Raw genomic sequence first — 27,822 nt, forward strand, 5'->3', positions numbered from 1 at the left:
TATACTAGTCATTTTGTACTATTTATTCTTCTACAAAGTGTGTGTGTGTGTGTGTGTGTGTGTGTGTGTGTGTGTGTGTGTGTGTGTGTGTGTGTGTGTGTGTGTGTGTGTGTGTGTGTGTGTGTGTTTTGATGTATATGTATTAGGATGGGTGAGAGATACTGTATGTGTCCCTGATATCTGTATTAGGAGGGGGTGCATGTCTCCCCAATGTATGTGTATTAGGATGGGTATGTGGTATGATTCCCTGCATTCTGTGTATTAGGAGGGGCTGTATGTGTCCCTGATGTCTCTGTATTAGGAGGTAAGTGGTATGTTTCCCTGATGTCTGTATATTCGGATGGAGTGAGAGGTATGTGTCCCTGATGTCTACTAGAAGGAGGGGGTGGGAGGTATGTGTCCCTGATGTCTATTAGAAGGATTTGGTGAGAGGTATGTGTCCCTGATGTCTGTACTAGGAGGGGGTGAGAGGTATGTGTCCCTGATGTCTGTACTAGAAGGAGGGGGGTGAGAGGTATGTGTCCCTGATGTCTGTACTAGAAGGGGGGGGGGAGCGGTATGTGTCCCTGATGTCTGTACTAGAAGGGGGGGAGCGGTATGTGTCCCTGATGTTTGTATTAGGCTGCGGTCCCAGTGACTGCTACAGCGCACACGTACGTACCTTCCTGCTGAAGGTGCAGCTGCGCCATACTGCCAGGTTTTTTAAACTTAGTGAAATTGAGTTTAGTGCTTGCGACGGAGGCGTGGCCACGCCCCCGCTGGCGCTTCAGCCAATGAGGGCGAACTAGCCGCGTGAGGTCATGGCCACGCCCCCGCAAAACCCCCACCACGCCCCCTCCCGTCGCAATCTCCCTCTCTCTCTGGAAGACCGCAGATCGCGGTTAGCGCTGTGCACGCGCTGCCCCCCTACTGCCGGGCGCAAGTGCCACAGTGCTGACTGGGACCGCAGCCTTAGGCTTTGCCTATAGTGCCGCCGATGGCGACGGCGATACGATGGGTGACGTCGCCGTCGCCACCGGCGAAAGTTATCTTTTGTCGTTCGGCCGCGTCGCGGGATTCCCACAATTTGATTTGTTTAAGGTCCGTCACATGACGCGACGGCCCTTGAAAAATCAAATTTTGCCGGCAGCGAGTTTTTGCAACGTTGCTCCGTTGCTTGTGGCCGTCGCGTGCACTATAAACGCACGTGGCGGCAATGCGTTTGTTTTCGAGCGAATTCGTGTCGCTGTCGCCGGCACAATAAGCACAGCCTTAGAAGGAGGGGGTGAGGTATGTGTCCCTGATGTCTGTACTAGAAGGAGGAGGGGTGAGCGGTATGTGTCCCTGATGTCTGTATTAGGCCGCGGGCATGGTGCCTCGGGCCGTGCTGAGATGCCCCCCTGCTCAAGCTGGTGCTTTTTTGCGCCCTGTCAGGCGAGGCAGCGAGCGCGCTTTGGGGGCGGGAGGCGTTGCTAGTCCCTCGTTCACATTGACATTTTGCGGTCACGTGACCGGCCCTCCGCTCCTGTAAGTGCGAAAACTTAAGTTAATATGTCGGCTGCAATTCCGCACGAGCCTGCTAAAGCCACACACATACCAGATGCAGGAGGTAAGTGTGCTGGCTCAGCGCGGTATTTTTTACTATGTCCAAGGCCTTCGAAGGAGGGGTGAGAGGTATGTGTCCCTGATGTCTGTACTAGAAGGAGGGGGGAGAGGTATGTTTCCCTGATGTCTGTATTAGAAGGAGGGGGGAGAGGTATGTTTCCCTGATGTCTGTATTAGGAGGGGGTGAGAGGTATGTGTCCCTGATGTCTGTACTAGAAGGAGGGGGGAGAGGTATGTGACTCTGATGTATACAGCAGGTGGGTGTGTTTTTGTCCCAGTATACCGGTAGTAGAGGCGTGTCTTTGTTGCTATGGAGACCTCCTGTCAAGCTCACGTGACCTCAAAGCTCCCTCGCCCCTCCCCGCTGTCACGTGACCTCAAGTCGCCCCGCCTCTCCCTTGGTCACATGACCTATCTCTCTGACAGCGCGCTCCTGGCGTGTCCCATGCGCCTCCCCGTAGGCCCCGGCAGGAAGAAGCGATGCAGGAAGTTGGCGCCTGTCGGGCATGAGCCGAGAACAGGGCCGCCGAGCTGCGGACTCTGCCGGAACCAGAGGACACTAGAGACGGGGCAGCGAGGGGACGAGGAGAGAGCCAGGGCCCTGGCGGCTTGTGTGGGGGGGAGAGGCGGAAGCGGGTGTGCAGGGCTCCCCCTCACACAGGCCTCACTGTGACCCCCCAAAACCTCCCCAACACCGAAGGGGGGGACGGGGACGACACACACGAAACCTCAATCAACAAGTCCCATCCACACAGATCACACCCACCCCCTATGGGAACCGCCCTCCTCCGTCGTTCGCTGAGAAATGTATCCTTGATCTACTTTATCCCTGATAAAAGTTCCCTCATCCCAGAAGAAAACGTGGAGATCTTTCATTCCTTCGCCTGATTGGTTCCTGTTGCTGACAACTTTGAGTTTGGTCCATGAAAGGTAACACATTACAAAGGATCTCAAACGTTGCCTGCTTAATGCTCATCAGATTTCCCTTGGTTAGTCACTTTTAATGGACTAATTGCTGGTGGACTCCAATAATAATAATAAAAATCAATAAAAAGGCCCTGTTACATCCCCCTTATATCCCCTGTGAAAGAGACAGCCAACGAGAGCTTTAATGCCATTTTGAACACACGCAGAAGGCAAGTCAAAGATGAACCTTATGGCAGAGATGTAGAGCTCATGAATTTTCCAACATCCCAACCTCGGATGGTCCATGGTAAAAAAAAAAAAAAAAAATCCATATTTCCGATAATCGGGTTAAAACTGTATAGTCTTTAAAACAATCAAACTGGTTTTCAAAAGATGCATATGCTGGACAGCATGGTGTTATTAATCGTTGTTAATTATTAATCCTGTGAAGCAAATTAATGTAAAAGTGATTTTGTTGTGAAATACATCCATCCACCTGTCAAGCAAATAGTGTGGATGCAACTTATAAAGTGGTATTTTTTTTTTCCCTTATATGATATCTGTAATTTCTTGCGAGGTTGCGCACAATCTTCTTTTTTTGTGTGAACAATTTGCCTTTGTTTACCTGACACTTTTTTTTTTTTTTTAAATAGATTTTTTTATAGCAATCTAACAAGTGGGAATCGTGATAGTGCTGAAGAGGTTAATAATACAGTTATCCGTGACCTATTGGGAGTTAAGTTCTTGTCTCGGTGCCGGCCATGGGGGAAAACAGTCCAGAATGTGCCCTCAAGTCCCTGGAGGAAGACAAACTGGGTCCTGATGAGAAGATGAGGAAGTGGTTCCTAGAAAAGGGTGGACGGGAGCAGCCCACTGTATATGACACGACCACGGTGCTGATAGAGCAGGATCACAGTCCCTCAGAGGAGGAAGAGGATGAGGAGGAGGATGAGGATGATGATGGCAGCATTGGGACTAACCTGCCCTTTCTTGACGCTGCCAATGAGGAAGGACTCCTGCTCATGCCAGAACAGGACGCCATATCCCAGGGATATGTCCAGCACATCATCTCTATGGACCAGATCCACGTCACCATCAACCCAGGCTCTACTCCCATGCCTAGGAACATAGAGGGGGCTACGCTCACCCTGCACTCTGAGTGTCCGGAGACCAAGCAGAAAGAAGTAAGTTGAACCCAGAAACATTAACATGGGGTGGAGGCATAATGCGTTATGAGCAACCGAAGCCAATTTAAAACTTATGTAGAGTGCAAGGATAAGGGTGTCAAAGATAACAGATCTGCTCATCTCACTCATTGGGAGGCAGTAAATAGGGACCAGGGAATCCTGGGAATTCCCCCTGCCATCATCCTCTCATTAGCCCACTCTGACCTCCTTTAGGAGCTGAAATGGCTAGCAGGACATTGCTCATCTTGCAGTGCTGCTTCTTTTGTCTCGCTGAATTAGTAGCATTCCTTGAATGGCTGAGACACCGAGGGACTCCTGTAATAAGGCAAGTTTGGCACAAATTGCGCAATTGTTTGAGTTGTGCCAATGTATCAAGGACTTCGCCCTGTATTTTGCCCCAGTTTTCAGTTTTATGGGGGACTGTCAAAAGGAGGCATTAGGGAGGAGTTACACGGTGTATGAATTATAATTAGATGTATCAAATTGCTCCCTCTGAGTCACTTTTGTACTTTAAATCTGCACCAACAATACAGGTATGCGGTTATTCCTTAAACTGCGATAGTGCCGATTGGGGCAAAATCACACGGAAACTGCTATTGAATTAAATGGGAGTCTCTGTGGGATTGTGCCCAGGTCGGCACAATCACGGTTTAATGAATAGTCCCCAAGAGTGTTGGAAGCAGAATCATTCTGACTAATGCACTGTGTTAAACCTAGAAACATTGATCTTCTTCCTCCCTGCTAAAAGTTCCCTCAGCAAGTTAATAGAAAATGAAGATAGGACCCTCGTTTTCCTCCTTAATCTCCCTCATAGAAATTGAATTGTTGTCTTTGCTTTGTCCACATTGCAAAGTAATTATGAGGCCATCATTAGTCAAACAGATCGTTGATTTGCATAAAGTATTCCTGGAGGAATGCAAAACATATTCATGTTTAACAAGAATAACAAATAGGTAAAACGTACTTTCAGAGGGAAATAATATTTCTAAGTTGGCTTATTTTTGACCTGCAATGTTTGTTTGACTTATGATGGCTTCTTATCAGCTGTACACAGAGTGGACAAAACAGACCTCTAGTTTTGACAAACCGGCTTATAACTAACCGGCATTAGCTGAAGATTGTGCTTACCGGTAAAACGGTTTAAAGAATATTTTAAACATTTATTTATTTTTTAATGGTGTCAATCCTCTCCATTTTATTTAATAGATATGCCACTATCCTTAGTTCACTTTCGTCCCAGGACCTGCCCCTTTAAAGAGTAGTTGATTATATTAACTATCTAATTAGAAGGCTCTATGTGTGAGGGAGTGTGTGCAAGCAACCTGTCCCAACAAAGGGTTCTTGACAAACCAGTTTGGCTAACATCACTAAAGCGACTTCAATCTACGGTGAGAGACATGGTCTCTATAATGCCATCAGGGTAAAACTTGCCTCCCTTGGAATGGAGGCATCATACAGTGTATGCATGTCGAGGCTTGTCCTATTTTTCAGAACGGCACAGTGGTGGTTGTTTTTTTCCCTAATATCTGGGAGGGTTTAAAGAAAATGTTGCGTGTAGTGTGTGAGGTCCCTTAACTGGAGGTGCACTACATAAAGATAACTGCTAATACTGTCAGACCAAATAGTCCATGACGCCCAGTATCCTGGCTCCAACAGTGGCGAGTACTGGAGGGTTCAGGGTAAGTGCAGCATTGAGCATCACCCTCTTCCTGCCTCTAGGTATGTCCATGTTGCTTGTAACCATCTGCAGACTTTCCTCTCACTAGATCTAGTTCTCTTTTAAAGCCACGAATTCTGTTTGCTGTCTCAAACTGTAGTGATCGCAGATCCCAGAGATAGTGAGAAGGTGCTCCATTTTATACATGGGAAATGATAATTTCACTGCGTCACCCCTGGTCTTTGTGTTATGCGAGTTTGTGTACAATCCTATCGGGTTCCACCGTTATCTCTACAAAGTAAATACAGTTATTGCACAACCGTACGAACAAGTGAGTTTGCACAATTTCATTTCAAGTGTGTTTTTTGTTTTGTTTAAACCTAAGCTGCTGAAAGAAGTAACAGTGCGGTATTATTTTTTCCCAAACTATTACGCAAGTATTGGAAGAGGGAGAGTCGTTAATGATCAACCCGAGTCTGTTTCACTGTGATGGAGCGAGAAGTCTTTGGCGGAGGGATCTGACATGTAGGAGACCATGATAGGTTATAACTAGGTCATTGATTTCAAATATAATCGGGCAAGTTCAGGTTTTTTTTTTGTTTTTTTTCCCATGCCATCTGAAGGGGTAACATGTTGTGTACATTTGAATTAACAAGACAAGACCTCCTAAGACCAAAGTGAACTAAGGGCAGCAGCATTTAATAGGTTAAATAGAGCTGATTGAAAAAACATTTCCTTTGTAAACTAAAAGTTTTATAATTTGTTTCTATTTTTAATATCTTTACCTAATGTCTTTTGGGGATAAGACTGTTTGTTAGTCCTCAAAGCATCGGGTAAGTTGCTGTTTTTGTGCTGCTGTTTGGTTTGCACAGTTATTATAAAGCCATCATTAATCGCACACACATTAGAAGCTGATGAGCGCGGATCCAGAGAGCAGAAAAACCTTTTCACAAGATACAGATATGTCTAACAGTTACTTCAATGATGGTTGAGTCTTTCTAAGGAATATGATTACAAAGTTCACATTTACTTTTATTAAGTATTACTTTTCTAGTAACGTGTCCTGGTAAGTGGAAAATAAACAGCGTTGATAGTCGTAACGGATGACATTTTATGCAGGGTGTAAGGGCCACAGGTCTGACCTGTGGAGGGGGGGAGACCTTCCCAGGTTTCCAGAGCTCATCGTCCTCTGCCCGAACCCAAACCCCCCTTCCCCCCCAGCCATGTCCATGGTGCGTATTACCTGGCTCATATGATTTAGTATTTGTGTTCCAGATAAAGAGGTTTCAATGCACGTTTGAGGGCTGCCTCCGGACATACAGCACACAAGGCAACCTGCGCACACATCAGAAGACGCACCGGGGGGAGTACACGTTTGTATGCAATCAGGCGGGGTGCGGGAAGACGTTTCTCACCTCCTACAGCCTCAAAATCCACGTTCGTGTGCACACCAAGGAAAAGCCGTTCGAGTGCGATGTTCAGGGGTGCGAGAAAGCTTTCAATACCCTGTACAGGTGAGGCTGGCGCATGGGGTTTGTTTCACTCAAGGTGTTTTAATCGTACAAACCACCGTTAGGAGTATGGACACTAAAAGAAGATCAGGGCCCACCCAGGCTGCCCATTATCCAGACCTGCTGTAATGCTTCAGACTTCGAACTCTGCCTCATTTGGGATCTTTGTGTCTGTCCCAAGCGTATTTAAATTTCTTTTATTAGGCTTCGTCACTACTGTTGAAAACATGTTCCATTACTCGATCAGCGAAGCACTGCCTCATGAGGCCACTGAGCCTCCCATCCTCTGCCTTTAGATAATGACCTCTTTTTCTAGCATTCCTCTGAAACAACACTCTCATTCTCTACTTTATTGATAACTACAATATATTTGAAAGCCTCTATCACATCCCCCTCGCCTGCCTGTCTTCCAGATTGTACATGTTCACGTACTTGAGTCTTGTCTGATTCTATGACACATGCCATCATTTAGTGGCGCTTACTTGCACCAGCTTTAGTTTGCCCTTTGAAAGATGTGGCCTCCCAGCACCCAGTACCGATCCCTGAGGTACTCCACTCGCAACTTTATCCCAACCTGAAAAGGTTCCATTTATTACAACTCTGTCTATCCTTCCACCAGTTTTCAATACTGGTGCAAATATTTTTACTGAGTCCAATTTGCTTTATTTTGTACACTAACCTCTTGTGTGGAACCGTATCAAAAGCCTTTGCAAAATCTAAGTGGACCACATCAACTGCATTAGTGTGGTCTAAATTGATACCTCCTCAAAGAAACTAATATGCTGACTATTACTAATAATTTTGTTTTCTATTAGGTATCCCTGAATATTATCCCGTACTAACCTTCAAGTAGCTTCCCCACTATTGATGTCAGGCTTACAGGTCTGTAATTCCCCGGTTGTGCTCTAGTTCCCTTTTTAAACATAGGCCCCATGTCTGCTTTACGCCAATCTTGTTTTACTGAACTTGTGGAAATGGAGTCCTTGAATATTAAATGTAATGGTTTGGTTATTACTGAACTCGGCCCCTTAACAACTCTTGGATGTATGCCATCGGGGCCAGGTGCTTTATTTTTGTTTCATTTTATCAAGCCACCTATGAACTTCTTCCACAGTTAACCAAATGTTCGTTAATATAGATGTTATGGCTTCTTCCTGCGGCACTACTGTTGCAATTGATTCTTCCCTGGTAAATACAGAGGCAAAGAATTTATTTAATACCTCTGCTTTTCCCTTATCTCCAATAATCTGCCTGCCCATCTCACACTGAAAGAGTCCTATATTTTCTTTTTTGTTTGTTTTTGTTATATAGATGAGGTCCTACCATTGATATGGAAAGCAGCAGTGTAACCATTATACAGTATTTCTATTGCTAAAACCGTTCTCCCTACACAACTCCGCATCCAGCAGCCCACTGCTGTATTACAGTATTACAGCCCACTGTGTGTATTACAAATGTACATTACTTTGAAGCACCACATATAATAACCCCAGGTTCCCTTTCTCGTCAGTGTTGGACCCTAATGCACCATTAAAAATGTATTCTGCATCTGGGTTTTTGCAGGCAAAGTTGCTGACTTAACATCCCCTGTTGTCGCAAATGACTAAACCTCTTCTATTTTGGCAGGTTGAAAGCGCACCAAAGACTTCACACTGGTAAAACCTTTAACTGCGTAAACGAGGGGTGCAGTAAATACTTCACCACGCACAGCGATCTACGGAAACACATACGAACGCACACAAGAGAGAAGCCATTTAGGTAGGTTTTATCTCGACATTCTTGGCTCGAGCAGGGCTTTAAAAGGCAGGAAGTGGGTCCCTGTTAGTGCTACCTGTTCCAGAACCTGCAGAAACAGGTCAGGAGACTGTGGGGACGGCCCAGAAGAGTGTGCCTGGGAGCTGCAGGACTCTGCAGCCGTGAATGAGGTTAGCCAGGAGGAAGTTAGGCTGCCCAGAGGATGTGCCTGGCACAAGTGATGGACTTACCTCAGGACCCTAAAATAAGGACAATTTAGTCTGCGTTTGTTGCACTGCCTGTGATTCGGCTATCCCTAAGTTTTGTTTAACCGGTAAGCGGGGTAGCAGTCTGGGATTGTTAGGGGCAAGATGGATACTGTGTAGTTATTGCTCAGAGAGGAGCTATGCATTTTGTTTTATAGTTGCTTCGTTTTAAGAATAAACCTGCTAACAGATTCTTATGCTTCCTGCCTTTAATGTGAGAGAACAAGGGATCAGAACGGCAAATACTCCCCAGATATGTGGAAAAATAGACACAAAATAGTGCAATAGCGTATGAACAAACACTATAATGGAACTTTAAAAATATCTCACTCACAATTGAGAGGGTTAGGAAGGCATTTTACCACCTCTTAGTGGATTTTCTTTCCAATGTGTGTTGATGGATAATTCTCAGGAACAGGATAGGATGATAGAGGATTCCCATATGTGAACAGAACAGAGAGGACACAAATAGTGTAGATTGATTTATTGACCAATACATAAACAAACGTATTACACTTACATAAGTGTTGGAGTTGCAGGCATGTGGACCACCCTGGGTCAGAATGTGGATATTGATCTTGTCTCCTGCTCCTGGATGTAGCACCTGTAGTGGCCGTCCACAGGAAATGCTGTCCAGTTATAGGTAGAAACCAGGCAAAACTTGGTCCAGGATCCTTAGAATGGTCTCCCACAACACTCAGGGGGGCTCCAGGTGGTCTGCTCACTCTGAAGGGTTTTTGTTTGGTTTGCTATTTTTTAGCTAGCTGCAACTGTAATTTGCCATCTTGCCAACATAGGTGTGATCATGATGGCTGTGAAAGAGCATTTGCAACGAGCCATCACCTCAAGAATCACGTCAGAAAGCATACTGGTAAGTAGGATTGTGCAACATTGACATGCACCTTGTTTTTTTTGCTATAGACAGGTGAGCTTGGAAGGTTAGAGGATATGAGACATTTGTTCACTTTAATAGACAGAATCCTAATGACCCAGATCAGCATAAGATCACCTATTCAACAATCTGATTTCTATCGCAAGAACAATTGTTTTTCCTCTGGACCAATAGAAATATTGGATTTAACAAAGCTTGAAATCGATTGTTTTTTTTTTTTTCCCCAACCTCATCTTTGCTACAGCAGTGAAAAGAAACCTGTATTTGTTATGTGGGTGCAGAGGATGGTGACTTTAACAGGAGTGTGTTCCGTTTGCAGGGGAGAAACCCTACTTCTGCACCAGTGATGGCTGTGAGAAGACGTTCAGTACTCAGTACAGCCTGAAGAGTCACATGAAGGGTCATGACCAGGGTGGATCAGACGATACGTTTCCCAACCATGCAGAGAGCGAGGTATCCCTGACTGCTGACTGTATACAGACACAATCTCTGTCTTACTGCTCGATCATTTCCCTCCTACGCTGCATTTCTCCGGAGTGCATATAATGCCTATTTTCAGTCGTAGATTTTTGTTCTATGAATATAAAGTTCCGGGTAAATGTAATAACTTCTATTATCGTATATATTTTATGATGGCGAGTCTGAAATCTTCATATACTGAGGTGCCAGCAAATGCATTTTGTTAACCTTTTATCTGTAGTTCATTATACATGTAGATCCTGAAAAGACATGGCGAGTTCTATACAACTTCTAAAGGAAATAGTCAGACTATATATCAATTTCCTTTATAGTATGAGCAATGCTTTATTCGGTCGTGTCTTCTAATAAGCATTATAGGTAATAATAATAACTTTATTTCACATAGCGCTTTTCTCCCAGTGGAACTCTAAGCGCGTCACAATTACAGTATAGCGCGCAGTACGCAGCACATAGGAATGTTACACACACTCTGTCCCTGCCCAGATGTTTTTGGTGCCTGAGGCACGGGGAGATAAAGTGACTTGCCCAAGGCCACAAGGAGCTGACACCGAGAATTAAACCAGGTTCCCCTGCTTCACACTCGGTGTCGTTGTTATTAGTCAGTGGCTTTACTCACTGAGCCGCGGCTTGTCTAGGTGTCTTATTAGCATTTATATGTAAAGGACTCTGGTTGCACATCAGAAAGCAAATCACAATAATAGGATATAAGCCGCACACAACCTAGATGAAGTGCAAAGAAGTCGGTTATTGCAAACAGTGACTGAGTGCTGCGTATATGCTAAGCACGCTCCATTAGAAACAGAATTGACCTCTGGTCAGTGGCGTAGCTAGACGGGCTGGCCCCCGGGCAAAAAAAAACAATCCAGGTCCCCCTCTTGTCTCTGCTCTCTTCTCCTCTCTCTTTCTCTCGCTGCGCTCTCTTTCTCTCTCGCTGCGCTCTTTCTCTCTCGCTGCTCTCTCTGTCGCTGCTCTCTCTCTCGCTGCTCTCTCTCTCGCTGCGCTCTCTCTCGCTGCGCTCTCTCTCGCTGCGCTCTCTCTCGCTGCGCTCTCTCTCTCGCTGCGCTCTCTCTCTCGCTGCGCTCTCTCTCTCGCTGCGCTCTCTCTCTCGCTGCGCTCTCTCTCTCTATCTCTCTCGCTGCGCTCTCTCTATCTCTCTCGCTGCGCTCTCTCTCTCTATCTCTCTCGCTGCGCTCTCTCTCTCTATCTCTCTCGCTGCGCTCTCTCTCTATCTCTCTCGCTGCGCTCTCTCTCTATCTCTCTCGCTGCGCTCTCTCTCTATCTCTCTCGCTGCGCTCTCTCTCTCTATCTCTCTCGCTGCGCTCTCTCTCTCTATCTCTCTCGCTGCGCTCTCTCTCTCTATCTCTCTCGCTGCGCTCTCTCTCTCTATCTCTCTCGCTGCGCTCTCTCTCTCTCTATCTCTCTCGCTGCGCTCTCTCTCTCTATCTCTCTCGCTGCGCTCTCTCTCTCTATCTCTCTCGCTGCGCTCGCTCTCTCTATCTCTCTCGCTGCGCTCGCTCTCTCTATCTCTCTCGCTGCGCTCGCTCTCTCTATCTCTCTCGCTGCGCTCGCTCTCTATCTCTCTCGCTGCGCTCTCTCTCTCTCTCTATCTCTCGCTGCGCTCTCTCTCTCTCTATCTCTCTCTGCTCTCTCTCAAGAGTGCGGGTCCCCGGGCTTTGCCCGGTCTATAGCTACACCCCTGCCTCTGGGCCATATTTACTATGCAGTCTTCTGCCATAAGATGCCTGTCCAGCTCTTGAAGACAACTTGCGGTCCATTGAAGTCAATAGGGGGCTGTAAGGTTTCTTCCAGCGGCAGAATGTGTCTTATGGCAGAGGAGTGCTTAGTAAATCTGGATATATGTATGTTACACGCGTCCTGGCTCCTCCCTGGCTCGCAGTTAGTGAAATTCTACATTTTTATTCAAAGTCTAATAACCAAGGAGTCATTTCGTTGCATCTTTTGATTAAAAAAATGATTTAAGCCTGTTAACCCTGACACGGTAAACTCAATTTCAGCAGGTACCTCCATTAAATGTATATTGTTTCTTATTGTCTTGTGGACTGAACTTAAGTACATCTATAAATAATTTTTACATAAAAGTAGTTATTGCCTCATATGTAAAACCCACAACAATTGATTTGTGAATAATGTACGTGATTAATTAGTGCACTAAGAAAAAACACTTACACTACAATATTTAAGTGTATGTGAGTGGCTTCAAGTCAGTGAATGTGACCACCCTGGTCAGATGTGAATACTCGAACAAAAGATACTGTGGGGCGCCTAGTGATAATAATACAGTGCTTGCAAATATTTGCAAGTGTTATTAATGCAATCAATATCGAAAATCATATCAATTAAAAACACTTGAACAATGTGTCTTATTAATACAAATATGTCCTTTTTTGAAATGTTCAATGACTCCATTGCTGATCTTAGGATAAACGTGGAACTCGGCTCATGAAATGAAAAAAACACATACACGATGTTTGGTAATATTACATGATAAGGACAATGTTAAACCGATTGGTTGTTAGAGAATAGTGAATTTCTCAAAGGTAGGAAATACTCCAGAAAGTGAGGTGAAAAAGTAAATGTAATAAACATTAAACATAATCACATGAAGAACATTGCAGTAGTATCCACGCCTTAAGCCAGCACAAATTACAATCCTGCCCAGCATCCTCTTGGAGGGCGTCTCGAATAGACTGTGAGGGAACCGGAACCGGCTTTTACTATCTGCTCTCGCGAGAGTACTATCGCGATTCCAGTCATTCGGACACGGGTAGGAAGGAAGTAAAGCGATGCCACCACTCCAGCGGCTACTGGAGAACCTGCACGCACCAGTGGGTCTGGATAAGTCGCAACCCAGGACTCCAAAGGCGTCAGCCGGGGGGGAAAAGGCAGCTGCTCCCTACAAAGATTATAATTCAATGCACAAGACCTACCTGTCTCCTGTAAGTAGGATTCTAATTTTTGCTGGCTTAAGGCGTGGATACTACTGCAGTGTTCTTCATGTGATTGTTTTTAATGTTTATTTTATGTACTTTTTCATCTCACTTTCTGGAGTATTTCCTACCTCTGAGGAATTCACTATTCTCTAACCAATAGGTTACATTGTCCTTACCATGCAATATTACACTATGCTTAGTATGTGTTTTATTCATTTCATGAGCCGAGTTCCACGTTGATCCGAACATCAGCAATGGAGTCATTGAACATTTCAAAAAAGGACATTGGTCACGGTTGTATTAATAAGACACATTGTTCAAGTGTTTTTAATTTATGATATGATGTTTCTATATTGATTGCATTAATAACCATTTGCAAATATTTGCAAGCACTGTATTATTATCACTAGGTGCCCCACAATATCTTTTGTTCTACTAATTACATTTATTTGCTATATAATGTGTCCATTTTTAGAGGGATATTTAGTTCACTATCCTATCCTCACTGGCAGTCGAGTTATATCGTGTGTTGTAATTGGGATGGGGAGGTGCATTGGTTCTGTCACAAATGCTCTCTTTGTTTTTGGACATCATTCAAAGGAGGATGTCTGGAAGGCAAAAGTCTTTCATTTTTGATCTTTCTGTTACCTTCTTAACAGGACACAAGTCACTGGTTCTGCCTCAGTGATATAAGCCTTCTGTCTACTGACTCCGAATTACGAGAGAACTCCAACACGGTAAGGGCCTGAGAGTATTGCAAATACTTTTATAAAGGGGCAATATACCCACCAACCCCAATCTGTTTTTGTGTTTTACATATTTATTATCTTAAAAAGATAGGCCAGGCAGTACTTTAAAAAACAAAACCCCCCCATTATTTAATATATGTAGGTTTTGATTACCGTTGTTGAAAATGAATTTGCTAAGCTGCATATTGATTCGTTCTTCCGTAATCGATCGGCAAAGATCCTGCTTCCCAGGGTTCATCAAATGGCTGCCCTCCAGTTTCAATCAATACTTCAGTCAGTGTAACTCAGCAGCTACACTGTATCCTTATATTACTATGGTAACATTATTTATTATAGTTTGCAGCTCAAACTGCTGGGAACATTGGCAACAAATTATTGCAAACCGGAAAGTGTTGCAAGGATCTTGCACTGCTGGGGAAGTGTGCTAAAGCCTGCTATAGAAATGAAAGGCTCCTCAGTATATTAAAACAGAGCTTATTCCTTTTGGTGCTTAAGGCACAGGGAGATCAAGTGGCTCGCCCAAGGTCACACGAGGCTGACACTGCGCTGTTCTTGTAGGATTGTAAAAATGGTTAGGGAAGAAATGATGCAAAGTTGTGCTTAAAACCTATTGGGGGGAGGGGGGCTGTTTTACAGTGTAATAAGGTTTCTGTACAACAAAGGGAGCTAGATCACAACCGGGAAATTACAGACCTGTAAGCCTGACTTCAATAGTAAGGAAACTACTTGAAGCTTTAATACGGGATAATATTCAGGAATACCTAATGGGAAAAAAAATTATTAGTGATAGTCAACATGGATTTATGAAGGATAGATCTTGCCAAACTAACCTTATTTGTTTATTTGAGGAGGTAAGTAGGAATTTAGACCAGGGTAATGCAGTTGATGTGGTCTACTTAGATTTTGCAAAGGCTTTTGATACGGTTTCACACGAGGTTGGTGTACAAAATAAAGAAAATTGGACTCAGTAATAATATATGCACCTGGATTGAAAACTGGTTAAAGGACAGACAACAGAGGGTTGTCATAAATGGGACTTTTTCAGGTTGGGCTAAAGTTGTGAGTGGAGTACCTCAGGGATCGGTACTGGGACCCCTGCTTTTTAACGTGTTTATTAATGACCTTGAGGTTGGGATCAAGAGCAAAGGTCTAGCAAAGTACTAAATTGTGTAAGGTAATAGAATCAGAGCAGGATGTAATTTCTCTTCAGAAGGACTTGGAGAGACTGGAAACGTGGGCAGGTAAATGGCAGATGAGGTTTAATACAGATTAATGTAAGGTTATGCATTTGGGATGCAAGAATAAAAAGGCGACTTACAAATTAAATGGAGATATATTGGGGGAATCCTTGATGGAGAAGAATTTAGAAGTGCTTGTAGACAGCATGCTTAGCAATAGTGCCCAATGTCATGCAGTAGCTGCAAAGGCAAACAAGATCTTATCTTGCATCAAACGGGCAATGGATGGAAGGGAAGTAAACATAATTATGCCCCTTTACAAAGCATTAGTAAGACCACACCTTGAATATGGAGTACAATTTTGGGCACCAATCCTAAGAAAATACATTATGGAACTAGAGAGAGTGCAGAGAAGAGCCACCACATTAATAAAGGGGATGGACAATCTAACTTATGAGGAGAGGCTAGCTAAATTAGATTTATTTACATTAGAAAATAGGCGTCTAAGAGGGGATATGATAACTATATACAAATATATTCGGGGACAATACAAGGAGCTTTCAAAAGAACTATTCATCCCACGGGCAGTACAAAGGACTCGGGCCATCCCTTAAGGTTAGAGGAAAGGAAATTTCACCAGCAACAAAGGAAAGGGTTCTTTACAGTAAGGGCAGTTAAAATGTGGAATTCATTACCCATGGAGACTGTGATGGCAGATACAATAGATTTGTTCAAAAAAAGGTTGGACATCTTTTTAGATGGGAAAGGTATACAGGGATATACCAAATAAGTATACATGGGAAGGATGTTGATCCAGGGATTAATCCAGTCAGGAAGGAATTAATTTTTCCCCTTAATGGGATTTTATGTTTGCCTTCCTCTGGATCAATAAGTAAGTATAGATATAGGACAAAGTATCTGTTGTCTAAATGTAGCATAGGTTGAACTTGATGGACCTATGTCTTTTTTCAACTTTATCTACTATGTAACTATGTAACATCGCAGTGCTTGCTCCCGTGACCCTTGGGCAAGTCACCTTATGAGATTGGAAGCTTAGCAATGCAGGAACTCCATGATGGTGTCATATTTGGCTACAAAAGTATTCTGTAGACGTCAAGATCATATCTCGCAAGCCGTCTTCTGCCATAAGACACCTGTCCGGTGCTGGGAGACACCGTACAGCACATTGAATTCAGTGGACTGTAAAGTGTATTACGGCAGAAGACTCCTTAGGAAATATGGCCCTGTCTTCCATGGGGGAATTGGCTGTTTTTTTATCCCCTTTGCTGCGAGATGGGGCCAGCGACACATTTCAGGGGTTGTAATGTAGCTGGTCACAGATGTATATTTTGGCTTTTGCTTTAGACTCCTGGACACGCTCTCGGCAGATTGTCACCGGCAAACCTCTTCGAGTCCATGTTTCAGGGCCTGGAAAACACAGAGGAGCTAGGTATAGGTCAGCACACAGGTATGAGGCAAGGCCGCATCGTCCTATCAATTTGGCTGTACATGCATTTCGGAGGGAGATTTTCGTGAGAGGGAGGGGGTGATATGTGTTAAAAGTGTAATCTGCTCCAAAAGGATGAGCACTTTGTGGTGGCTGCTTATGTATCAGACGTCTCCTTAAATGCATTTATAAATACTCACTATTAATCGCCCGTCCCATAACTGCTCCCATAGCCCCTCTCTATAACTGCTCCCATAGCCCCTCTCTATAACTGCTCCCATAGCCCCTCTCTATAACTGCTCCCATAGCCCCTCTCTATAACTGCTCCCATAGCCCCTCCCTGCAACTGCTCCCATAGCCCCTCCCTATAACCGCTCCCATAGCCCCTCCCTGTAACTGCTCCCATAGCCCCTCCCTATAACTGTTCCCATAGCCCCTCTCTGTAACTGCTCCCATAGCCCCTCCCTGCAACTGCTCCCATAGCCCTCCCTATAACTGCTCCCATAGCCCCTCCCTATAACTGCTCCCATAACCCCTCCCTGTAACTATTACTCACTAGCGTCAAACAAACATTGACACAAGTCAAAATGAGATGTTGTACTCGAAATGTCTTGAAATAGCAGCCATTTAAAGTGTGGTCATAAGGCCTTGTGTTTACATGCAGATCTCGGTAACATTACAGATAATAACAAAAGCGAAGAATTGCGGCTGAAAGCACAAAAAAAGCTTGTTTAGAATCTACTCCAACAAAGTGGATATATGAATATTTGGTGTGTTGTAAAAAATATCTTGCGGCCATTCCCTTTAATGGGTTGTAAGGTGCTTTATGACTTTAGCACTGTTCTAGAGGTATGGGCCTAATGTCTTAATGTGCAGGAGATTAGCATTTATTGTAATCCTATTATCATGCTTTTCTTCCCCAGAGGCCTTGATAAAAATGTGGACTCCCGAGAGGCAGGCGTCCGTTGCGGCGGAGAGCAGCTCGGCTGGACCCGAGCCTTTAGCCATCCATCTCTTTGACCCGTCTGTCATCTCAGAGCCTCCCCTGCAAGGAGCAGCTGCCACAACCTCTACCTTGCCCGTAGCGCCCGACACTGCGGGATTAGGCACACAGCAGGCCCCCGCAGAGGAATCCGGCGCATTGGGGCAGCCTGTGCAACTGCCTCTCCTCAACAGGGCTCCTTTCACGGCCAGACAGGACGACATTCTCTCGCAACGGACGTTGCCGCCTTTAGTACAGGGGCTGTCTGTAGTTGGAGGACCTGATGTCCCCACAGCTGCTGGCACAGAAGCTGTGCCTGCACTGATTCAGACTTTGCCGCTCAGCACCAACGCGGTGCTAACGAGTAACCCAGCCATAACCATCACTCAGACACCCAGTGCTGCCCTCCTGCAGTCCAGCCTGGTGATTGGGGAGCAAAACTTTCAGTGGATATTAAATGGGGCCACTCAAAGCCTGGAGCAATCGGTGAGTATTCACAAGCGGAGGGTGATGGAGGGAAATAATTCCGGGGAAGGGAGAAATCTCACCGGTATCAAGGTGAGGAGTGGAAGGCCTTATTTTTTCATAGAAAGAGGAATCCTAGAACAGGTGGTTATGCGCTGAAGCTGGAGGGTGGGATGTTTAACGGGAAACGGAAGCAAGTTGTTCACCTCTGTGCTAGTGGATGCATGGAAGAGCCGCCCACCAAGGGGGATGGATATACAGGAAACAAATGTTTGGGATAAAGGAAAATGGGCCAGTCGTGTGTGTGTGTGTGTGTGTGTGTGTGTGTGTGTGTGTGTGTGTGTGTGTGTGTGTGTGTGTGTGTGTGTGTGTGTGTGTGTGTTATATACATACATTTTTTTTATTTTTATATAAATTCAAAAGGTCCACAGCACTATTGGTATATTAAAAAAAAAACCTTATATTTATGGAAAACAGCAGGAGACGGTCCCATTAGTTATACTTATTTCATTAGGATTCCCCCATAGTATTTTTACATTTGCTGTTGGTTGATCGAATAAGGCCAATACACCCGTTAAGTAAGGACCCCTAAATCCAAAGGCCTCCAAGGTCTTAGTCATGTATTGCCAGCTTATCAAAAACCTTTTCTGCATCCAGGCTCAGGAGCATGGCTAAGAAAAACCTGTGGTATCGGCGCTACAAGTTTTGTATTGCATGTGTGTGTACACTATTCAGAAATTATGAATGGAGACACAATACGGGATAAATAAACACTCATCCATTCAAAAACTGTATTAGAGATAAGTGAGGAGTCTCTAACAATAAAGTCTATAATAAGGGACAATGTTTCCCTAAAGACAATGAGCTGGTAAATAACTAATCCACCCCTCATGGCCTCATTGGGATAATCTCTAGACTGCAATAGATATGAGACTCAAAAAATATATATTTACATCTAATCACTGTTGCCCCTGTTCTGTGCCCCTTCAGTAGGCATGCAGCCAATGATGAAGTCCAGATGAAGAAAAAATGGGTATATGGCACACAGGCAGAGAGAGATGGGTCAAAGCAGAGATTTAAAAAAATTACTTTATTACCGGTAGTACATACAAATTAGAAACGGAGGTCAAAAAACCTCTCCTACGCGTTTCGTGCGCACTTTATCAACTAAAGTGTGCACCCGCACGAAACGCGTAGGAGAGGTTTTTTGACCTCCGTTTCTAATTTGTATGTACTACCGGTAATAAAGTAATTTTGTTATCTCCCCCCCCCCCCGCTCAAACCACGCCCCCCCCCCCGCTCCCTACAGACCGCAGATAGCGGTCTGTGCCTCTTAGCGCGCTGCCTGCATGCAGTGCGGGGGCGCTGACTGAGGGAGCGGGGCCTTAGCCTTATGGATAGCTTTGGCCATCTGTTTATAGCTCCTCTCCCCTTCCATAAATGAAGTGAAAAGATTGTGGGGCGATAGTATGGTCTCAAATTTCCTATAGTAGCTGTTTGGTAGTCCGCCTGGGCCTGGAGCCTTATTGGGATTCAAGTCTTTGATTTCCGCCCCCCGCCCCAGCTCTTATTTTTGTTACTTTAGCGTTCAGAGCTAATAAATCCTCTCGACGATTTAGGTCGGTTTAAAAATGTTTTTATATTTATCGATTTGCTGATTGTGTAGAGATTGCTTTAATAGTTTCTTTGTTTAAATTATACAAGTTAGAGTAAAATTATTGAAATTATTTAGCTATCTTTGTGGGGTTATAGGTGATCTCCCCAATTCTCAATTTAATCGCCAAGACCTGGGACTCTGATATTCCTCTCGGTTTAACAGGTCAGGTTTTAAGGATAAACCTGCTTCAGCACTGGTGGCTCTGTCGAAGACTGCACCACCTGTGCTGAAGCAGGGATATCCTGAAAACCTGACCTGTTGGTGGCCCTTGAGCATTGGAGTTGGCTACCCCTGCTCTACATAAATATGTTAATTACACCTCAACATACAATTGTAATCGGGATGAAGCTTTCACTGAGTAGACTCCAATGAGTGGTAGATCTGCACTAAAATAATCTAGACTATTACATACTACACACCCACCACAATAAGAGGGGAAAATGTATCCGTCTGCAGCTTCCACATAAAGAGTAGCGTAATTCGATGTCAGCCAGGGATGTGTGATACCAAATGCTGGAAAGAGGGGAACATAAAGACAATAATGGTCAGACAACAATCGGAATAACAATGTGAGGCATATAGGAAGACATTCCAGTGGATAGAACCTCCATTCCTACTCTTAGACGGCTAATGACGCCTATAGGAACACTGACGGGTCATATTCTCTATTGAGTCCTAGTCTAGGGGACATGAGGATGTAGCCAGACTGGCTTCCAGTCCTGGGCGCCGGGGACAGTGTCTGCTGCGGGATGGCCATGCTTCTGAATGCGACCCTGCGCAGAGTTAATCCTTCGTGGCGGTCGCGTGACCGCACATGGCAGCAGCATCAAAGACACTAAGCTTTGCTACACTTGTAGTATCCAATTTCTCAACCCATTGTGCTTCCTTTTTGCTTCAGTTGTCTTGCTCAATAAGCCCCTTCTCATTGGTGGCTCCCAGTCTATAAGCCGATATCGTCACTGGCTCACCCCATGCCCAGTTTGTTGAAATTGCGCAGCCACCGAAACCCCTATATTCCCACACCTGGTTGTGGATTTGTGTAGGCAAATACGCCCTTTAAGTCATCTCTACGACATAAGGAATGCGCGTTTGACAAGGTATACCACACATTCAGAGTTACACACGAAGTAGTCCTCTTTAATCTTAAATACCCGTACCCGTATCCCATATAGGGATGTGTAAATCTGCTGCCCGTGGTGGGCACAACTTGGACATGGGAAGGTGCCAAATGTGAGTGCCCAAGGATCTAGTCACTGTTTTTGTCGTTGTTGCAGAACCCAATATCTGCTCGTACTAGTTTATCCCTGAAGTTCAGGCTCCTACAGTATGACAATAGTGTCGACAAGGTATTGCCTAATTCCTTGTCTCCCCACAATATATGTCAGAGGTTAGGTGTAACTGGCCCTATTCTCCAACTAGAAACATAGCTACTTACAAAAGGGATTATGGTATCCTGTGTGTTCGCACTATCTGGGGCTAAAAGAGTAGAGCGAATCATCCCATTAACTATGGTTCTCTCTCGCTGAGTAAACCCTTTGGGTAACCTCGTTGTTGAAATGTAGATGTCATCTCCCTTAGTCTAGTGTCCCGTATCAGAGGATCACTCACAATGCGTTTCACCCCCATATACTGGCTCCGAGGGAGTGAACGGACAGTGTGCGGTGGATGGAAACTAAGAAACAATGAGAAATTATTGCAGTCGGCAGGCATTATATACAGGTCAGTATCTGGCGACACAATGCCGGGAAGGGGGGTGGGGGAGCTTGATCACAGCTGCCATTGTAGCGTGCGAAAGGACCAAGGTGGGCCGAAACATCGCTTTTTACACAGTCTCCTGCTGTTATCCATAATGTACGTATTTTTTCCCCCTCTATATATTAAGTGCTGTGGACCTATTTAAATTTGTATACTAAACATATGCTATTTTTCTAAGACTCTGAAAGCTCATCCAACCATTGTCGTATGTGCATATAAATAAAATGTGTGTGATATTACTGAACTATTTTTTTTTTATCATTCATGGAGGTGTAATACAGTAAGTGTAGCAGCAAACAGAAGAGTACACCTGAAACATTTTATTACCATTAGCATTTTTTATATGATTTACTTGGTGTTTTTTATTATTGCTATTACTGAAAAACACGTTTGAAAAGATTCTGGCATTGAAATGACTGAGTGAGTGAGTCCATGCACGCTAGCTTGTGTTTGTCCCCTGCTGGAGCATTCTGAATATCTCTCACCTCCTGTCTGCATTGTGAGCTCAAACATTTCCTTCTGTCCCACAGCAACAAGGTCATAAGGTGGAAAAGGTCTACTTTACTACTGCAGTCCCAGTGTCTGGCAGCACAGGTATGTATGTATGTATGTATGTATGTATGTATGTATGTATGTATGTATGTGGGTGTGTGTGTGTGTGTGTGTGTATACTGATTTCCGAACATGACTCAACAATGCGATTGTTGGTATAACTCTCTGGGGAGAAATATACTCTGCAGATATTACAGACTTCATTGTTCCCCCAGGAAACACAACAAATTCCATTATAAAGTAGAATATCATTGAGTTTTCATTGGATTCAATGACCGTGCTTGTGCAGACTATCACCACATATCTCACCATGAGGGAATACTGAAGGCTGCTATATCTGTAATCAGGGGCATATTCCCTTGAAAACAGTGTATGTGACTCAGTAGACTCCGAAAAAAGGGTATCGGAGGTCCCGCTTTAACTGCCCAGACCAGAATGGCAGATAATGTGGGATTCTCCTCCTATTCCCCTTATCGGAGGTTAGTGAATCTCCCCCAGTGAATCGCTGTGAAATTGCCTGTGAACCTGCTGGTTGATTTCGAACAGTCGCAGTCAGATCCGGTCATCGTTCTTACTCTCGCTGGCGTGTTGTAGCAGCACATAAGGGAGAGCCATTGTTTTGAACCAGCCACTCGTGTAAAGGTGGCGCTACTACCGCACGATTTCAACCCACGGAACGTGCCGTCGGATGCAGTAACAGTGGCTACATTTGTACAAAGGATTGTGAATGGTACAAACACAGATGATCACTTACATTATTGATTTGGATGCCTCGGTGTGAGAAAAGTGAGAATTTATAGAACATTTGCCTGTTTAGAGGGACACCTGACTTAACTATCTAGTTAAATAAGAGAAAATTTAACATTTTAAGTAAAATTAAATAAAAACGATATCTATATCTCGCCTTCAGCCCTTGGCAGGCCACTGTTAGATGAAGGCATCCCCAATGGTCTCCCAGTTACTGCGGTTGCAAGTCTTTCTTCTACACATTGCTCCAACAAATATACTTACATATATCATAGAAAAAGGATGGCACTCCCGAAGCAACTGGCAAACTTGCTTGGGTGCTCTGTAAATAAAGTATACGAAATTTGGAAAAGACAGGCACACTCGAACTGTAAATAATGAAAAATTATTTTTATTCCATTGATCAGGGATGCGCAACTCCAGTCCTAAAGCCCCCACCAACAGGTCAGGCTGTCAGGATAATCCCTGCTTCGGCAGAGGTGACTCAATCAGTCCCTGCTTCAGCAAATGTCGCTCAATCAGAAATTCAGTCAAGACTGAGTCTCGGATTGAGCCACCTGTCCTGAACTGGGATATCTTGTTTGGGTGGGGGGCTTGGGGACTGGATTCGAGCACGCCTACCATAGATAGTTTCGGTCCTTTTGTATCTTGAGAAAGAAGTGCTGTAGGATAAGAGCATATTGCAAAATCCAGTTAGGGTAATCGCCATTAAAAAGAAAAAAAAAAGGTTGAATTACTGAATTCAAAAGCTTAGAGGAGAGTGGGCATAGCCCCAATCTAACATGGTAACCTATATATGATAAGAGTTTGCAATAAGTTAACCCTTTCACTGCCAGAGGGACCCAATAATACAGTCCATTGAATTTGTAAGAAAAGTCTTTTCTGAACCATGTGGGGCTTGTGGAGCGTTACTGCTCCCCCCTCCCCCCCCTGCCCTCCGCCCCCCCCCTGGTAGCAAAGGGGATTAATGAAACCTGCAGTGCAGATGTTGATGTTGCATCAACTTCTCCTGTATCTCTTCTTCACTTTCAGGGAGTGCGGTGCAGCAGATCGGCCTGAGCCTTCCCGTCATTGTAATAAAGCAAGAGGAGAGTTGCCAGTGTCAGTGTGCGTGCCGGGACGTCGCCAAGGAAAAAGCCGCCAAGAGAAAATTGCATCCCTCCACTGAGCCAGACGCTGTCCCCCAACCGCCAGAGCAGCTGCCTCCCGAGCCTCTGCCCCCCGAGCCTCTGCCCTTCTCCTCGCCCCCTGGGGATGGCGGAAATGGACAGATACTAAACCCCCCGGACACGCAACCCTGGACGCCAGCGTCTATAGACGTGTCCGACTTCCTCTCTCTCCAGATCCCTGAAACACCTTTGCCTGTTGTCTCCATGGAAGCCTTATTGCAGGGCGAGGATATCAGTCTGCACAACAGTTTTTCGACGTAAAGAAGGCCTCCAGAAAGACTGGTTTGGGGATTACTTTAACCCAGGGGTTCTCAACTCCAGTCCTCAAGACCCCGCCAACAAGTCAGGTTTTAAGGATATTCCAGCTCAGCACAGGTGGCTGAATCAGTGGCTCAGTCTTTGAGAACCCCTCCCTTAACCTCCTTGCTGCCAGAAGGTAATTGCGGGCCCCTTTGGCAGCGATAGTTAAGCGAGACATTTTACCTCTTGGATACAATTTCATTTCTCTCCATTAAATCAACAGACCATCCATTGTTTTGGAAACCCGCAGTAGAAGGGCCAGTAGTGCTTACCTTCTAGCACTGAAGGGTTTAGAAACGTGACAGAAACAGAGATGAGATCATCAATGGTGTTTTTTTTTTTTTTTCCTTTTTACTGCACTATGTGTCACTTTGATTGCTAGTTACATGTGAACTTGGATTTCTAGAGTGCAATCTCTGCAGAAAATATGAGAGGGGGGGAGAGAATGTGTAGTCTTTCCTATTATTTGCCACTGGTAGAGGACCTGTTACAGCAGATGGTGAAGCTGGTCAATAAGTAGCTCCAGGTTTAAGCCGCAGCACATCCATTTGTGTTTGAAGGTTTATTAAATCCAGGATATACATCTCCTGGGTGCTACAGCGCTGTAAGTAAGCGGCTAAGGGGAGGCAGCAAACACACAATCTTTTAGGTTCCAGATGCCTCCTAAAAAGAAAATCATGAGTAGTTTTCCAGGCCCTCCATTGCTGAACCCTTAGCTTGCACAGCCAATGCATTGCTGGCCCCTCTGGAAGCAAGAGGGTTAAACACAATCTCAATTTATTGCAACATAGTATAGCTGCCAATGTTTTTGCCAGCAATGCATTAGGCTTAGAAAATAAACAAAAGCACCAGTATTATACCCTCACAAAGTGATCCAATGGGTGTAATGGCAGCTGTCAGCATCCTGTTTGATCACCGGAGGTTTCTTTATTTTCTGACCCTGACAAACCTTGATGGCCGCAATGTTGGCTGCTGTGTTATAGGAAATCATGGAGTGCCTAGAGATCTTTTGCCAATTGGCTGTCTCTGGAAGCACGCTTGGTAGCGACATCGTTTTATTGGTGTGCACAACCTTTAGCTGATCTGATTGTGTATCTATTACCTTCGAAATGTAAATATGCTGCAAACATCTGAAACTTGTGTTTCTTGAGCAGAGACCCTGTAAATCATGGACGTCTGTTCATTACACTAGTTGACTGAATGCTGCGTGCACTAATGTTCTATATTGGGGCAGAGGCAGGGAAAGGAAACATTCTGGGATGTGGAGGGTCTTTTCTGAACCTCGGCATCACTCTACTCTGCAGCATGTACTTTATACAAGGTGATATGTTTTAATCAAGAGAATACATCTATGAAAAGGGTACTGATTATTTGTGTTAGAACAGAGTTATTAGCAGAGAATCACATAAAGCCAGCACAGAAACTAATTCTTAGGCGCATTTCTTCCTGTTTTTTGGCCGATGCTTCGTTTCTGAGCAACTTGTACATATCAGACCTGTCTCGGTTTATAATGTTTCCCCACATTTTATTTATAATGTACTGTATCTGGCACTTCATGCTGGATCATGGAATAGTTACACTGCTAAATTCTTCTCATCATTTTCTGATGACACTGTAAGTGAGTTCGTACCACGCTGCTTCTGGGTAGAAATGATTGGTTGAATGTATAAAGTCATTTATCAAAAATCAGATGGCTCATGGCGAAGAGGGACGCTGTGATTCTGAAATTTGTTAGATGACTGCTAAGCATTGAATCTTTTAAGTCTGTCTGCTGCAACGCATTGGAATCCCTTCTGGTTGCGAGGAATTTAAAGTTTGTGCTGTCGCCCTTTCCTGCAAAGCACTAAAGTTACAACCCACCCTAACCAAACACGTTTTTTAATATATTTTTTTTAATATTTGCAAATTTTGATAAGACCACCCGAATCTCAGGGCTGTCTCCTTTCACAAAATCAAGACCCTTCTCTTCTTCCACAGACCACCAATTCTATCAAATACATATATATTTATATATATGTATAGAGAGACAGCAGCAGGCACTTCCACGGCTTCAAAGAAGCAGGTGCTTGTTCAATAGAAATCAATAGTGAACCAGGTGTCCCACCAGGAGACAAGAACAGCACTCAAGATATGATGCAAAAGTTGTATTTGAAACATAAAACAGGCACAAATAAGTCCGACGTTTCGGTCCTGTATAGGACCTTCCTCGGGCGTGCTGGAGAACACTGCCCAAGGAAAACATATATACCCATCACCCACCTGTGTGCGCAATCAAAACCAGCTGTTTATAATTAAAATCGGGAGTGTTGTAGACGCATGGTAGCCCCGTCATCTCTGCGCATCAGCCCGGCTTCACTGCTCTTCTGTTTACATCCGGCTGTCAGATGCCATACACACCGCGCATATATATATATATATTTATTTTTTTAAACCAGGGTCGCTCAACTCCAGTCCTCAAGGGCCACCAACAGGTCAGGTTATAGAGATATCCCTGCTTCAGAACAGGTGGCTGTCATTAACCCACCTCTGCTGAAGCAGAGAGATCCTGAAAACCTGATCTGTTGGTGGCCCTTGAGGACTGGAGTCGGACACGCCTAGGGGTAGACTCTCACAAAAACCAGTCTTGTTTTTTTTTTTGGTCTATATTTTTAGATTATAAAATGGAGTCTCCATGTCTTTCGTGGATTTATTAATGGTTTCTTCCATCTTGATATAAATTCACTGAAGGGCGGGCATCATTCAAACTTCACTATTACCATTCGGCTTTCCAGCTGGGATTTTGCTCTCTGACACTGTTCTTTCAATAACAGAAACTTTAGTCCTCAAGAACAGAGGAGGATAAGTACTGTCCACATCAGATCTAAAAAATAAAGGCAAAAATATGTTGGGTTCTGATTGTGAGAATCAAAACTGAGAATACATACAAGCAATATATGGCAGCTAGTCTTTATACAGTGGGAGGGGGAGGAGGGAGGCTTATGAGCATTTATTTAAATATATATATATTTGAAAATAGTGACATTCAAGGTTTTATATACTTCTAAGCATCACTGACCGTTCAACCTATTACAGCAGGTTTGTTAAGAGGGTGGTACTCCAGCTAAGTGTCTTTGTCTCGTTTGTACAAGCCAGCATTTACTGACCCATGTTAAAAAAAAAAAAAAAGGGGGTTGATCTTAAATAACTTTCTTCTGAAGTTGAGGTTTGTGTGTTTTGAACATTTTTGCTGCCCCCCCCCCCCCTTACCAGGGGAAGGGTTGAAGGAGCATTGTATGTTCCCATGCAAATTGATTTATCAGCAGAAAGGGAGATGTTACCGGCTACAGCACTATTATACCTGAAATCACACCAATAAGGCCAGACGATGTATACGGCTGCCATGTGTTAAATGGCCAAGTAGCAGCCAGACTGGAGCGTGCAGATCCATTACCTCATTTGGGAATTCATGGAGACCTCCAGTAATAATGGAGATGGTGTTTTCCGGCTGGGTCATGGGATGGTAATAAATCTCCACTAGTAAAAATCAGTTCTTTTCAGTTAAAGCCATTTTTTGTGCCGACAGTATCTGACTTTTTCTCAACACTGCATTTCCCTCCTGCTTTATACCTCTGTTCCCCTTACAAAAGATTGTTATCTCCCACAATTTGCGAAAA

At 44.3% G+C, this 27,822-nt stretch overlaps 1 protein-coding gene across 2 annotated transcripts; it reads left to right on the forward strand.

Moving 5' to 3' along the window:
- The first annotated feature begins 1,986 nt into the window (after positions 1-1,986).
- On the forward strand, positions 1,987-27,365 carry MTF1 (metal regulatory transcription factor 1). 2 transcript variants are annotated; one of them, XM_075604766.1, is made up of 11 exons: positions 1,987-2,514; positions 3,144-3,674; positions 6,610-6,848; positions 8,472-8,603; positions 9,643-9,716; positions 10,057-10,190; positions 13,828-13,905; positions 16,461-16,563; positions 17,466-18,010; positions 21,932-21,995; positions 23,733-27,365. In XM_075604766.1, the coding sequence occupies exons 2-11, from the start codon at positions 3,252-3,254 to the stop codon at positions 24,128-24,130; spliced, it is 2,190 nt and encodes a 729-aa protein (XP_075460881.1). In that variant the 5' UTR covers positions 1,987-2,514; positions 3,144-3,251; the 3' UTR covers positions 24,131-27,365. The 2 variants fall into 2 exon arrangements, with proteins under 2 accessions (XP_075460881.1, XP_075460882.1); XM_075604767.1 differs by lacking the exon at positions 1,987-2,514 and adding an exon at positions 2,528-2,797.
- The last annotated feature ends 457 nt before the right edge of the window (positions 27,366-27,822 follow it).

This window comes from Ascaphus truei, chromosome 6, assembly GCF_040206685.1.
Source record: "Ascaphus truei isolate aAscTru1 chromosome 6, aAscTru1.hap1, whole genome shotgun sequence".
NCBI classification, from domain to species: Eukaryota; Metazoa; Chordata; class Amphibia; order Anura; family Ascaphidae; genus Ascaphus; species Ascaphus truei.

Excerpts from the sequence above, each read along its gene's own strand:
- MTF1 (XM_075604766.1), top strand. The coding sequence starts at position 3,252 with ATGGGGGAAAACAGTCCAGAATGTGCCCTCAAGTCCCTGGAGGAAGAC. Across the intron at positions 18,011-21,931 it reads CTCAAAGCCTGGAGCAATCG|CAACAAGGTCATAAGGTGGA; the intron begins GTGAGTATTCAC and ends TCTGTCCCACAG. Across the intron at positions 21,996-23,732 it reads CCCAGTGTCTGGCAGCACAG|GGAGTGCGGTGCAGCAGATC; the intron begins GTATGTATGTAT and ends CTTCACTTTCAG.